Genomic DNA, 13314 nt, shown 5'->3' on the forward strand with positions numbered 1-13314 from the left:
CTTTGAGGATGCCTTAGATTTTAGAAAGGATCAAATCTTGCAACGTAGAAGATTTATGTAGGAAATAATCATTTGATCGAGTGATCTCATATCATGAGATGGATAATGTGGGATTACTACAATTCTTTATCGAAGTACAAATTTGAAGAGGCTGTTCGATTTGCTACGATTCTTTACCCAAGTAAAAATTTGAAGAGGCTGTTGAATGTTCTACATGTTGCTGGATAAAAAGTAACGTAGCTGTACGTAGAGTTAAATCTTAGCCATGAATTGTTTGCACAAATTGGACGCTCTTAAAATTGATGCATAACATGAAAATTGGAGCCCTTGAATTATCTCATTGAAAATGACGAGTGGTTCCTGGTTCTCGTCGTCTATAAAGATTTCTCGTTCGAGAAATAAGTATGGACAAAACGTTGCACCTTTCAGATTCTCATTTTCGCATCAGCGAATGGCACTTTATGTTATAAAAGAACGTTAAAGCTAGAATTCAGATGAAACCATTCACAACATGCTACGTTTCCTAGGTTAGCTGATTTTACACGATTTATCCCATCCTTATTCTATCACAACTCCCTATCCGTGAGAATTCGAGAGAACAGCGACACCAATAAGAAGGGAGTATTATCAAGTTAAGACCAACAGCAACAAATTAACACTTCAGGTATTAATAAACAATTTGCTAGGCAGCGGCTGAAGATGTTACGAGCTGGAGCTTATTCATACGCCGTCATATGGGACAAAAGGAAAAGAGCAGGGAGGAAGGAAAAAATGGACGAAGGTATTGTTTGCTGGCTCTCTGAGAGGGTAGTAAACAGTTCGAAGGCCTGCGAGAGGCGAAGAAGATGGCTGGGCAAAGCTAGTGGCAGCTGTCATTTCCAGTTGTTAGCAACGATATCAGCAAGGTCTACAACCCTTTGGGAGTATCCCCACTCGTTGTCATACCACGCTACCACCTTCACCATATCATCACCCATCACCATTGTCAGCGACGAATCAATCGTAGACGACACATCTGAGCATCGGAAATCCACAGACACTAAAGGTTCATCGCACACTGCCAATATCCCGTTGAGCTCCTTGCTAGCCGCCTCTCGGAATGCTGCATTCACCTCCTCTGCGAAGGTCTTCTTCTCCACCTGCACAACAAGGTCTACCACGGACACGTTGGGTGTAGGCACACGCAAGGCTATGCCGTTCAGCTTGCCCTTGAGCTTGGGCAGCACTAGTGCCACGGCCTTGGCTGCACCTGTGGATGTCGGTACGATGTTGAGGGCAGCCGCTCTGGCCCTCCGCAGATCCCTGTGACTGGCATCCAGGAGTCGTTGATCGCCGGTGTACGAGTGAGTGGTGGTCATGGTGCCCTTGATGATTCCTGCGGGCATATACACAAATCGCAGTAAGAATTCCGCTAGAGAGCTTTACAATCCTCACGCAGCTCCTCCCAGATGTTGTGCTCACCAAATTTCTCGTCCAAAACCTTCACAAAAGGGGCAAGGCAATTGGTGGTGCAGGACGCATTGCTGATGATAGGCTCATCGGGGCTGTATTTCTCGGCATTCACACCCACCACATAGGTTGGAATAGCACCCTTGCCCGGAGCAGTTATCAAAACTTTCTTCGCCCCAGCGGTAATGTGCTTCCCTGCACCCTCAGCATCTACGAACACGCCTGTACCCTCTATTACAAGATCGATTCCCATAGCTCTGCACCCATCGAAGCAGTTTTAAGAGACAGCAAGCCAGTAAACGTATGGGCATCAGAAATCAGAGAACAAAGCCAAACTAAAAAAAGATCTAGTGCAGCACTGAGGGGAATCGGCTCATCGGAGAAGGATAGAGTACTTACCCCCAAGGAAGGTTGAGCGGGTTCCTGTCGGACACGACTTTGATTACCTTCCCATCCACGGAGATACCATCATCGCCAGCGATCTTGACGTCAGCATCGAATATGCCCAACATGGAATCGTATTTCAGGAGATGGGATGCCTGCTTGACACCTCCGGTATCGTTGATAGCAATGACATCCAAAGGAGAGTCTTTCCTTCCATGCCAGCATCGAATGAAATTGCGTCCAATCCTTCCGAATCCATTGATCGCGACTTTAATCTTTGCTTCCGCTACGGCCCTCTTTTGTCCTGAGGACGCTGCCTGCAACCCATACATCTCTACCTCAGTCACAGAAGGAAGGAGAGAGAGGAAAGTAGACGCTGAATTAAGGGTCCACGTCGTAGCATTGCGTAAGTTGGAGGTGATGCGTTAATTTTCGAAAGAAGCCTTACAGCGGATGTTTGGGCAGCGACTTTCAATACAAAGTCTTCATTCTTTTTACCGAAGGGAAGGCTGTTGGAACTCTTCAGCCCAGCATACTCGGAAAGCCCTTTCCCGGAAGCCTGCAAGAAGGGCGCAGATTACGCAGGCAACCAAAATTCAAAACCTCAATGCGGTCGACCCACAGAGCCTGGACTGCGTGACAGCATGCCGGCGTAAGCTTTTGTACTTAATTAACACTTATGTCACCTGTGAGGAGAGGCAAGCTGACCAAGCGCAATCGATAGACGAATCCGACTAAGCTAGTCCCAGAAAGGAAACCGAGGAGACAGGAGATGCAAGAAGGAACGCAAGAGAGGCGGAGGAGAAAGCGGTACCTGGGAGGCAGAGGCAAAGGTGCTACAATTGGCAACGGCGGGAGACGAGAGGGAAGAAGCAGCCGTTGTGGCCATGGCAGAAACACCGTGAAAAACAACCAGAGACAGAGAGAGAAAGGGCTCTCAAAATGAGGTGGGGGAAAGAGTGGAGCTCAAAATGAGAGTTGGCGAGAGAGACGACGGAGCTGGATTGCATATACACGAACAACAAGATCACCTCCCACCACACAAGCCTCACCCGTCCCAAACTCTCACCCCCTGTGTGAAGAGACTTACCCTTTAGGACATCCCTCACCCAATCCCCACCCCTCCCTCCAGATAATGTCCCCACAATAATTTCCCTTCGTCCGCCCATCTCGCCTTTTTCTTCTTTTGGTGGCCGTCCATCTCCTCCCATCCGACGGATCTCCTTCGCCTCTTTCTTTTTTCGGTGGCCGTCCATCTTTGCTTCATCCCACGGCTCTCCTTCGCCTCTTTACCACGGTCGCCTTTTCTGTGGCTGCCTATGCGGGAGACATCCCAGCCGCCCGCTTCGCCGTCCGCCGTGGCATTTCCCCCCTTCTATTTTATGTTTTCTTGCCCACGTGTCACAACCTCACGGACATATCTTGCCATCCCCCTTTAAAATTTTCCATAATCTTATAACTCGATGCTCTTCCTCCTAGGCAAAAGCCTAATGGTTCAACTATGTCATTGGTTCAAATCTTGGTCCTCCAAGAGGGGTATGTTTGGCCTCTCTGCCTCAAAAAATGTGGATGGGTAGGGGACTTGGCCTCACAAAATGTGGATGGGTAGGATTCAAGCAAGCCATAACAAAAGCCTCAAATGCTCTACGGACTTCCACATCGCAATATTCTTTAGTTTAACGTGACTTTGATCCAAGATATTGAACATTTCTAAACCAAATCAAAGACAATGACAACATGGAAAAAGGACATTACAAGGCATATCCAAAGGGAAGTCCTCCCATAGAAAATCTAATGAATCACAAAAAAGAAGTACAAAATGCTCATGTTCTATCATAAACTTTGAAGATATCTTGTCCATTCAAATCAAAACCTTGCTTTGATAAGCAATTTCAATACAATCTTACTATGTTAAACCATGAACAATATCCAAGCGATAGTCCATGAATTTGACATATTAGTAAATACATGAAGCTACACAAACAAACACAATTTTCGCATACACTTTCATAAACATTAGCTTGTTTAAAGTCAAAACTAGCACACCTCATCATTTAATGTACTGCAAGAATGTTCCCATGTATAACAGTAGTTTCCACCTTCCTTTAAAAATACTTTCACGTGCTATTTGCTAAGCATGTCCAAAGTGACCATCACTTCTTCCTCAATAAAGCCTATAGAAATTCATGTGTTTGTCAAAACATCAGTCTAAGACATTTCTTTAAGAGCAATGCAGTCTCAATGCAGTGCAATCTCTGAGTGAGATTTTTCTCAAATGTTTTCCATGATCACATCAAATTAAGCATCAAATATACAAGCTAAAAACTTTGCCATTGACACAATGCTTTGAGCTAATCATGTTAGGGGCCAATTATGCTCATGTGACAAGAGGCATGTCGAGGAAGCACTAGGTGTGAGGGTCCAAACACTTCACCCCATAGCCATATTATGCCTCCCATACCCCAATGGAAACCAGCTAGGATAGGAGGAGGGTCTTCATTCAAGGTCATATATTCAAGGACCTCCAATCCACAACATTATACGTAGGACTATACTTCCATTCTGATATGTCACAAGTTTTGCAAACGGGTCATTAGCCCCCTCAAGTTCATTTCCACATGAGGGATTGGATCATGCTCCACCATGCCCCCATAGGCTAAGCACAAGCTAACGCAAATGAAATGTGACCACCCACAGATTTAACAAACCCTATACCAACCGCCTTCAAGTTTGCTTCAGCAATGTGCTCAAAACAACTACCAAAAATCAAGTCGACCGATGGGTATTCACATCCTACAAATGCAACTACAATGAATGTTGCTCGTGCATAGTCTATCCATGACCTAAAGCAACCAATTGTGTCACATAGTGCAATCCAATCCACAAGCATAACCTCTGTGATACCATCTTAGCATTCCAAGTGGCGTGTCTAAGAAGAAGTGACTCGCAAGCATGAGCATTGCCACATGTCACAAGTCTTTACCAATAACTAACCATCATCACTTTGCATAATCATGGCTTTACTTAAGCAAATTTGGCCCATATCTTGAACATATTAGATCCAATTTCCATTCTACCATCACTAACAACTTTCATACATGGAAAGTAATAATTTAAATTTTGTCTTTAACGATACCTTTCATACAACCATCATCACGTTGCCTAATCATAGCTTGAATTAAGATCTTTTGGCCCATATCTTGACCACCTTGGATCCAATTTCTATTCCATCTTCACTAGTAGCTTTCATACATGGAAAGTAATAATTTACATTGTGTCCTCAACCAAACGTTTCATACATGGAAAGTAATGGTTTCAAATCTTCATAAGCCTTAAGTTCATAACTCTATATCAAGATTTTAGGTATGGGAAGATCAAATGACAACATCATCTATAGCAAAATTAATGACAACAATTTTGGAAATTAAAAATCCAAGTTGGTTAACAACTTTCAAATAGTATTGTCACTATAAAGATAGAAGCTGAAGCATAGCCATTAGCTTCAACTTTCATAATAGAAAAGAACTCAAATAAAAATATGATGATTGTGATAAAAGAGCACGATTAACATTGCATTATTTCAAAGCATGGTTTGAGCCTATCTTGATTTGGAAATCAATATCGACCTTAGTTCTTAGTCGGTACTTGAAGTCTAGCTGGCCCCTTAGGGGTGCAGGCAAAAGTATGAGGCCTAGGGTGGGTTCAAAGGAAGGGTATCTTAATCTATAGAATTAATAATAACATACATAGATTTTTTAATTCAAAATTTCAAAAAAATAAAAACTTTATAAAGAGAAATGAATCTAGTATTATCGCCTCTTGAAAGTGCAATTTTTACGTTAGGTTTTCTAGTAGACCCTCAAGGGTTGATCTTAGATTTGAGTTAACCTTTGTTATGGATAATTAACCTTAGTAGCATTTAATTTATCTATGAGTAGGAACTAGCATTGGTTGGATTAGAAAACCAAGGGTAGAAGGCATGGGCAATAAATTTGGGATCCAAAAATAGTATGACGCTACTTTGATTGGTTGAATGGATCATAGAAGACTCACTCAACTTAAATTTTTAGAGACTATGATGCATCAGAATGACCAAGATGGCTCAATTATAGTCATAGCCAAATTGAATCTTGCAAAACTCAGCCCAAGAATCCATATGCCTTTTCAATACCAAAATTGTTGGTAGATGATTCTCCAAATGAGACGTGGTACACAAGCTTGAGCAGCACAAAAGGTATGCTTTTTGTGGTATTAGCTATTCAACATATGTAATCATTCCCAATTAACTCACAAAGCTTCACTTGGTGTGTCAAGTTGTGCTTGCAGTATTTACTATTGTCAACGGTCAGCTAGTGCATAGAAGACCTTGCATATTGAGATTTGAATCGATGAAATTGATCTTACATGCACTCCAACTTATTTGAAGGACTGAGATGATAGTGGACTGAACACAAGAATAAATTGTGTGATGCTTAAACCATCTCTTTGATGTGACCCACACATGCAAACTATCAGTCCACTTAATACAAACTGCCACCATCTCTATATTACACCCAGGTACTGCCCCGACTAATATTTCCAATTCTAGATCCTCCGACTGGGCCATCGGTTCACATACTGCTATGAATGGCTTCATGCATAATCCGTTGATTGGTGTTAGGTAAATGTTGCCATGTAGGTCCACAATCTAGAAAGTTTCATATTTCAGGTCCTTGACAATCTGGTATGGATGCTGATATCTCAATTTAAGTTTGCTTGGGAATCTTCCCGGTGTTCTATCAGTACCATATTTCCCATTCTAAAGATCTTGAACTTAATATTCCAATTTACCCATGCTTTACACTGTTCTTGAATGACTTGGACCATATACTGGCTCTACCAATCGAAGTAACTGCTCCTACTGGAATTGCACAGACTCCTCTAGGCTCATCTTTTCCACCAAAATCTACAAACTCAATTATATGAACTCCATTGGGACAACAGCCTCCAAATCATATACTAATTGGAATGGTGTCATGCTTGTGGTCACCTTAAAAGCTGTTATGTATGCCCACAGTGCCGAGTCAAGTTTTGTAACCTAGGACCACCAATGGATTTGCATCTAGGAACTTTTGCTCCTCCTCATCTGTTGAGATATCGAGCTCCACTTGTGATATGCCAGGGTGACCGTTTGTGCATTTATGTCACTGACTTGTTAGCTACAGATGCAGTTGGTACACTGCCCATGAATAATAGCTGGATGATAGCTATCCTTATGTACACTAGTTCGTGGCTCAGTTAGTATGCCACCTTAGTTAGCTAAGTTTGGTTTGAGACCCACATATAGGGTTCTTCTATTTCTTTGTACTAGAGTTCTTTTTGGCTTTCACAACTAAGAACAGGAAAACTGTTTTTAGCCTCCACCTTTGTGTGTATTCCCCCATTGTGTATGTGAGAAAGCCGCAAGTGAGATCCTTCCTTCTCTCCCACTATCTTCACATGGTATCAGAGCCTGGTTCGTGGTAAGGAGCTCAAGAAAGCAAACCAAGTTAGCAGTGTCCTGGTAAGAGGACCAGTGTTGCTTTCCTTTTTCGAGTTTGGGAGCAAATCTCTACAGGTAGCACAGTCGGAAAGTGCAAGAGTGCATTGTCTCAGATTGAGACGCCCTTCGCGGTGTGGTGAGAGGGCAGTATATGCTACGATAAAGGCCAAAGCCCTTGGTGACTTTATTTTTCTAATTCGAGGCCGTTTCGGGGCCCGTTTTGGAGGCGGAAGTTCTCCACAAGCACTGAGAAAAAGGCCTTGTTTTTACTATGCAACCACTGCTCTGCAGGTCGGTGAAAAGTTGCCACAGAAATTGCATCATATGCCTGTGCATAGAGATATTAGGAGTTATAGAATCATCCTTATTGCCTGTTCATGCATAATTGTCACTAGGAAGTGACTGTGTGGTCAAATACCACTTTCATCAGTTTTGCAGATTTGCCCTTCTGAGGCAGAAGCTGTGTTTTTTGCAGTGACAAAATATTTTGTAGTGTTCTGTAATGGCGTCTGATTCTCTTTCACAGATTGTCACTGAAAAGCTTGACAAGAACAACTTCCAAGCATGGAAGTTTAGAATGACGAATTTCCTTATGGGAAAAGGCTATTGGGAGTTCATTACAGGAAATGAAGAAGAACTAGTTCTTCCTAATGTTCCCAATCAACAGGAAATGCAGGCATTTAAAGGATGGCATGAGAGAGCTAGAAAAGTTATGTACTGGCTGTCTATCAGTATTTCAGATTCTATGATTGTGCATATTCAGAATGCAAGTATGCCAAAGGAGGCATGGGATACTTTGGCAAAAATGTATAGCACAAATATGCAAGCCAGGAAAATGCAACTCAAGCAGGACTTGCACAATGTGCAGAGAGAAAATATGAGCATCAATGACTACCACATGAAGGTGAAGAAAATTGCAGATGCACTTGCTTCCATTGGGTCGCCAGTGGAAGATGATGATTTAGTTTTTGTGACCTTGAATGGCCTAGGAAAGGATTATGCACAGTTCCGGACATCCATTGCCATCCGTGAAAAATTTCCTGATTTTGAGGAGTTGTTTGCTCTTCTAATTTCTGAAGAGCAGAGAAATGGTGGTGCATCTTCTTCAGGAGGAACTTCAAAATAAACTGTCTTCTACTCAAGTGCTGGAAGAGGTAGAGGTAGAGGTAGAGGAGGCCGATCTGAAGGCTGTGGTAGAAATCAGAATATGTAGCAAACTCAAGAAAACCAGTCAGTCCAATGGAGGAGGACGTGGTAACTCTAGAGGCAGGGGGAGCCAAAGAGGTCGCGGTGGATGGCAGAGAGGCCAAAATGCAAACAGCAATGTTGAATGCTACTATTGTGGTAAAATGGGTCATATGGCTAAAGACTGCTATAAAAAGCAGAATGACATCATGAATGGAAAATTGCAGCAAGGCAATTATGCATCTTCTAGTAGACAAGATGATGACAGAAATGAGCATTTGTTTATGGTGTAGCACATGACCAATTTTGTGACAAGTGCGGAAGAAAGCAATGATGTGTGGTATGTTGACTCAGGTGCATCAAACCACATGACAGGTCATGCAGAATGGATGCAGGATGCAAGGAAAATGGAAAAACCAGGATTTGTGGAGACTGGTGATGATACTGCACATCCTATTGTGCAGATTGGTAAAACTCCTTTGTCTATGCAGGATGGGAAAAAGAAATACCTGTCTGATGTATTTCATGTCCCGAATATCACCAAGAACCTGGTTTCTATTGGTCAAATGGTTGAGCAGGGCTTGCAGGTTAGATTTAATCCTCATGGATGCTTTGTTGAGGATATGAAAAATAATGGTCGCTTGATAGCAAAAGGAAAGAAGAAGGGCAGGATGTTTACGTTGGATGCGGACATGCCTGAATTGAGTGCAGCACTGTTTGCAGATGGGACCGATGTAGTTACAGATATTGATATCTGGCATAAACACATTGGTCATGTTAATGTACAGTGACCTAAATTAATGCATGCCCACAATATTATTGCAGGATTGCCTAAATTCAAGGTTGCAGAAATGCATAAGGTATGTGAAGCCTGTCAATTTGGAAAACAGGCAAGGAAACCATTTCCTAGACATGTTCAAGAGAGTAAGAAGCCATTGGAATTAATCCACTCTGATGTGTGGACTACTAAAGTTGCATCTATTGGAGGCTATCATTATTTTGTCACTTTTATTCATGACTACAGCATAAAAGTTTGGGTTTATTTTATGAAAAAGAAAAGTGAAGTGTTTGGGCATTTCAAAGCTTTTAAAGCTATGGTTGAAAAAGAAACAGGCTTGCAAATAAAATGCCTAAGGTCAGATGAAGGGGGAGAGTACCTCTCAAATGAGTCTGCAAGGTTCCTGCAGGAGCATGGCATAAAGCAGCAATATTCATGCAGTCATACCCCATAGCAAAATGGACTTGCAGAAAGGAAAAAAAGGCATATTGGAGAGGTATCTCGGGCCATGCTAAATGAAAAAGACCTACCAGAATATTATTGGGCTGAAGCAATTGCTATAGCAGTTTACATAATGAACAGGACTCCCACTGCAGCAATACATGGCATGAGGCCAGAGGAGATGTATACTGGTAGGAAACTAGATATTTCTCTTTTGAAAATTTTTTGTTGCATTGCCTATGTTCATGTGCCAGATGAGTTGAGGTCCAAGTTGGATCCAAAAGCTGAGAAGTGCATCTTTATTGGTTATTCTCTGTAGCAGAAAGGGTATAGATGCTATAACTCTTCTACTCATAAGTTTACAGTGAGCAGAGATGTTGTTTTTGATGAGATGAGTAACTAGTATAAACCAGTAAATGTGATTAATGATGTAGATGCACAAAATGGTAATGCTGCACAGAATTCACAGCAGTAATCACAAAATATTAGTGGACCTACAGTGTCCTCTAGCAGTGGTTCACATACTTTGCCATGGACAGGCAAATTGAGATTAGGAGAATCTCCTCAAAGCAATGCAGAAACAATGCAGATAGTGGTATGCAAGTGCCACGAAAAGGAAAAGAGAAGGTAGATCAGCCCATGTTTGATGTGAATGCAGGTCACTCTTATGTGGATGGTGAATCCAGTGGCTCATAATAGAGCATTGATGATGAGTTGGGTATTCCTTCTATTGTTACACGTGGAGTAAGGAAGACCAGGGATGTTTTGAGAGCACCTGGAAGTGAGCCTATTTTGTGCAGGTCTACTAGAGCTAGGTATCCTATGGATAGGCTCAAATATGATGGATTTATAGCCATTCACTATGCCTATATGGTCAAAGTGATATAGGAACCAGAACCCACTTCTTTTGAGCAAGCCATGGGAAAAGAAAAATGGGAGAAAGCCATGGATGAAGAAATGGATGCCTTGGAAGTAAATGCTACATGGGAATTGGTGCCTTTGCCTAAAGACAAGAATGCAATTGGCTGTAAGTGGGTTTATAAGGTGAAGCACAATGCAAATGGCTCTGTGAACAGATACAAGGCAAGATTAGTTATCAAGGGGTATGCACAGACATATGGCATTGATTATGAAGAAACATTCAGTCCAGTTGCAAGGATGGCAACTGTAAGAGCAGTCATTGCTATGGCTACATCAAAGGGATGGTCTTTACATCAGATGGATGTAAAGAATGCCTTCTGGCATGGTGATTTGCAAGAAGAGGTCTTTATGGAGCAGCCACCAGGTTATGTTCACGCTGTTCATCCTGAGTTTGTTTGCAGGTTGAAGAAAGCCTTGTATGGCTTGAAGCAAGCACCTAGAGCATGGTCTAACAAGATAGGACAGTATCTTGTCACTATTGGCTTTCAAATTTCCAAGGTAGATTTCTCACTTTATGTCAGAAAAACAGAGAAAGGTATTATGATGCTTGTCATTTATGTTGATGATTTGATCATCACAGGTGATAGTGATGAAGATATCCTTCATGTGAAAATGCTATTGAAGCAAAAGTTTGAGATGAAGGATTTGGGAGAGCTGCATTATTTCTTGGGCATTGAGGTGATTAGATCACAAAGTGGGATACGGCTCTTGTAGAGGCAGTATGGATTGAACATGCTATCCAAATATGGGATGGTAGGCTATAAATGGGTTCATTCGTGACTTGGTCCTACTAAATCTTTGCATACCGTGTGTGCTTGCTTTTGCGCTAGCCTCTCCTTCTTTGTCTCTTTGTCTCTTTCTTGCTAGACTTCTTCTTCTTTTCTCTTCTTTTTGGACTTACCGTCCTCATCATCTGAATCGCTTTAGATATTTTCACTTCTAGATTTACATGTCATAACTGTCCGTATCATTGTTAGATTGATCTATATCATAATCACACTCATTGTCTATGTCATTGCCCTTGGATCGACTTTTAAATTATCTGCATCGCCATTCTGCTCTTTTACCTGCATCTATTAAGTCATTGAAGCCATTAGCACCTTGGATCTCCAATCCACTTACTCTGTTGTGTATCTCTTTTCTTAATCCCTTGTAGAAGTATTCCACCAGTGTCTCAATTGTGGGCCTTTCAGCCACACCCAGCAACCTGGCATTAAGGTTTCAGAATTTTTGTGCATAATCCTCCACCATTGATTTCTTCTGACAGATCTCTTGCAACTTTTTGCAGATGTCATTTAGTGTTTTCTACCTTACAAAACCTATGCAGGAAAGTTGTCTCCATCTCCTCATAATTCATAAGTTGTACCAAGCCATACGAGTTGAACCAATTCATAGCCTTACCACTTAAGATTCCTGCAAATTGTTGTAATTTTTTTGGATCCCCAAATAGTATGTCGAAGCCACTTGCCTGCCATCTGGTCTCAAACTGCACAACATGGCTGCAAACTTTTATGTGTAGATTCATTGGGTTGCCTGGAGGAATCGGTTGATGTTGGTACTGGCACTCATGGTGTTACTAACACTTGCAGCATTGCTAGCACATATGGCACTGTTGGCACTACTGGCACTATTGCCACTACTAGCACTTGCAGCACTTTCACTGCTAACTAAATAATTGGATTAATTGTATTTTTGGATTCATATAGGCTTCCGTATTCCATGGAGTATCCTAGTTCTCTTGACTTACTGGGATTACTGGGTCTACTGGATTTAGAAATGTCTGTATATCAAACTGGCTTACTATATCTTTTTGCTTGTCTAGACTGAATAGTTTCGCAATATTTGATGCTCCAAAAATGAACACTTGAAATGGGTTCAGACTTGGTCGTGCTAAATCTTCAGGTACCACGTATGCTTGCTTTTGTGCTAGCCTCTCCTTTTGCCTCTGTTCGGCTAGGTCCTGCACTTCCAAGAGCGTAATGGTTCTAGCCCCTCCTTGGGTTGATGCTAGATTCAGAGACCGTGGACTACTATGGGTACTACTAAACTATTGATCATCATCGGATTCTTCAGATGCTTCTTCGGCTACGCGTTCCAATCCCTCTGTTAACTGGTGTACAATTTTCCTCATCTTCAAGTTCTATGGCCGGATTCTTTTATCTAAGTCCCTCCGACTTGAAATGGGTCATATTGCAATTGATGTTTGGTTTGCCACTAAGCCAATGCCATAGTTTTGATTACCAAAACCAAATCGCACTGCATGCATTCTTCTGACAAAGTCGTAGGAGCATCATTTTGAGACTGGGACGTTACCCTCGTGATCACGTATGTGAAGCAATGGGTCCCGATTGATCTGTGGAATTTGACATCCAAACTGTTTCCCATTGCTTTCCATTCCACTCGTATTATCAAATTCTCTTCATGGATGCTTGTCCTTTACACAATGTCAAATCTTCATTAATCTCGTAATCAAATTCCACCACAAAACTATGCCTATAATCCTTCAACTTTCACCTAGAACATTCATCTCTTGGCAACCTCAGTCTTGGAGTTGGTAGGGTACATGAACAACAAGATTGCTAGTGTTTTGAGGTTCATCTAGAACCCACAAAAGTATTCCAAACTAACAAAAAAC

At 41.9% G+C, this 13314-nt stretch overlaps 1 protein-coding gene across 1 annotated transcript; it reads right to left on the bottom strand.

The window, feature by feature from the left end:
• Positions 1-644: 644 nt before the first annotated feature.
• On the bottom strand, positions 645-2844 carry LOC147884482 (glyceraldehyde-3-phosphate dehydrogenase A, chloroplastic). Its single transcript, XM_087398264.1, has 5 exons — positions 2648-2844; positions 2282-2392; positions 1849-2150; positions 1462-1706; positions 645-1375 (listed from the first exon to the last, which is right to left on the bottom strand). Exons 1-5 carry the CDS (start codon positions 2720-2722, stop codon positions 873-875), a joined length of 1236 nt encoding a protein of 411 aa, XP_087254390.1. The 5' UTR covers positions 2723-2844; the 3' UTR covers positions 645-872.
• Positions 2845-13314: the final 10470 nt, after the last annotated feature.

This window comes from Dipteris shenzhenensis, chromosome 27 (genome assembly GCF_047967505.1).
Source record: "Dipteris shenzhenensis isolate YYH24624 ecotype China chromosome 27, Dip_SZ_1.0, whole genome shotgun sequence".
Taxonomy (NCBI): Eukaryota; Viridiplantae; Streptophyta; class Polypodiopsida; order Gleicheniales; family Dipteridaceae; genus Dipteris; species Dipteris shenzhenensis.

Excerpts from the sequence above, each read along its gene's own strand:
- LOC147884482 (XM_087398264.1), bottom strand. The coding sequence starts at position 2,722 with ATGGCCACAACGGCTGCTTCTTCCCTCTCGTCTCCCGCCGTTGCCAAT. Across the intron at positions 2,393-2,647 it reads CCTTTGCCTCTGCCTCCCAG|GCTTCCGGGAAAGGGCTTTC; the intron begins GTACCGCTTTCT and ends CCCTTCTTGCAG. Across the intron at positions 1,376-1,461 it reads GGTTTTGGACGAGAAATTTG|GAATCATCAAGGGCACCATG; the intron begins GTGAGCACAACA and ends ATATGCCCGCAG.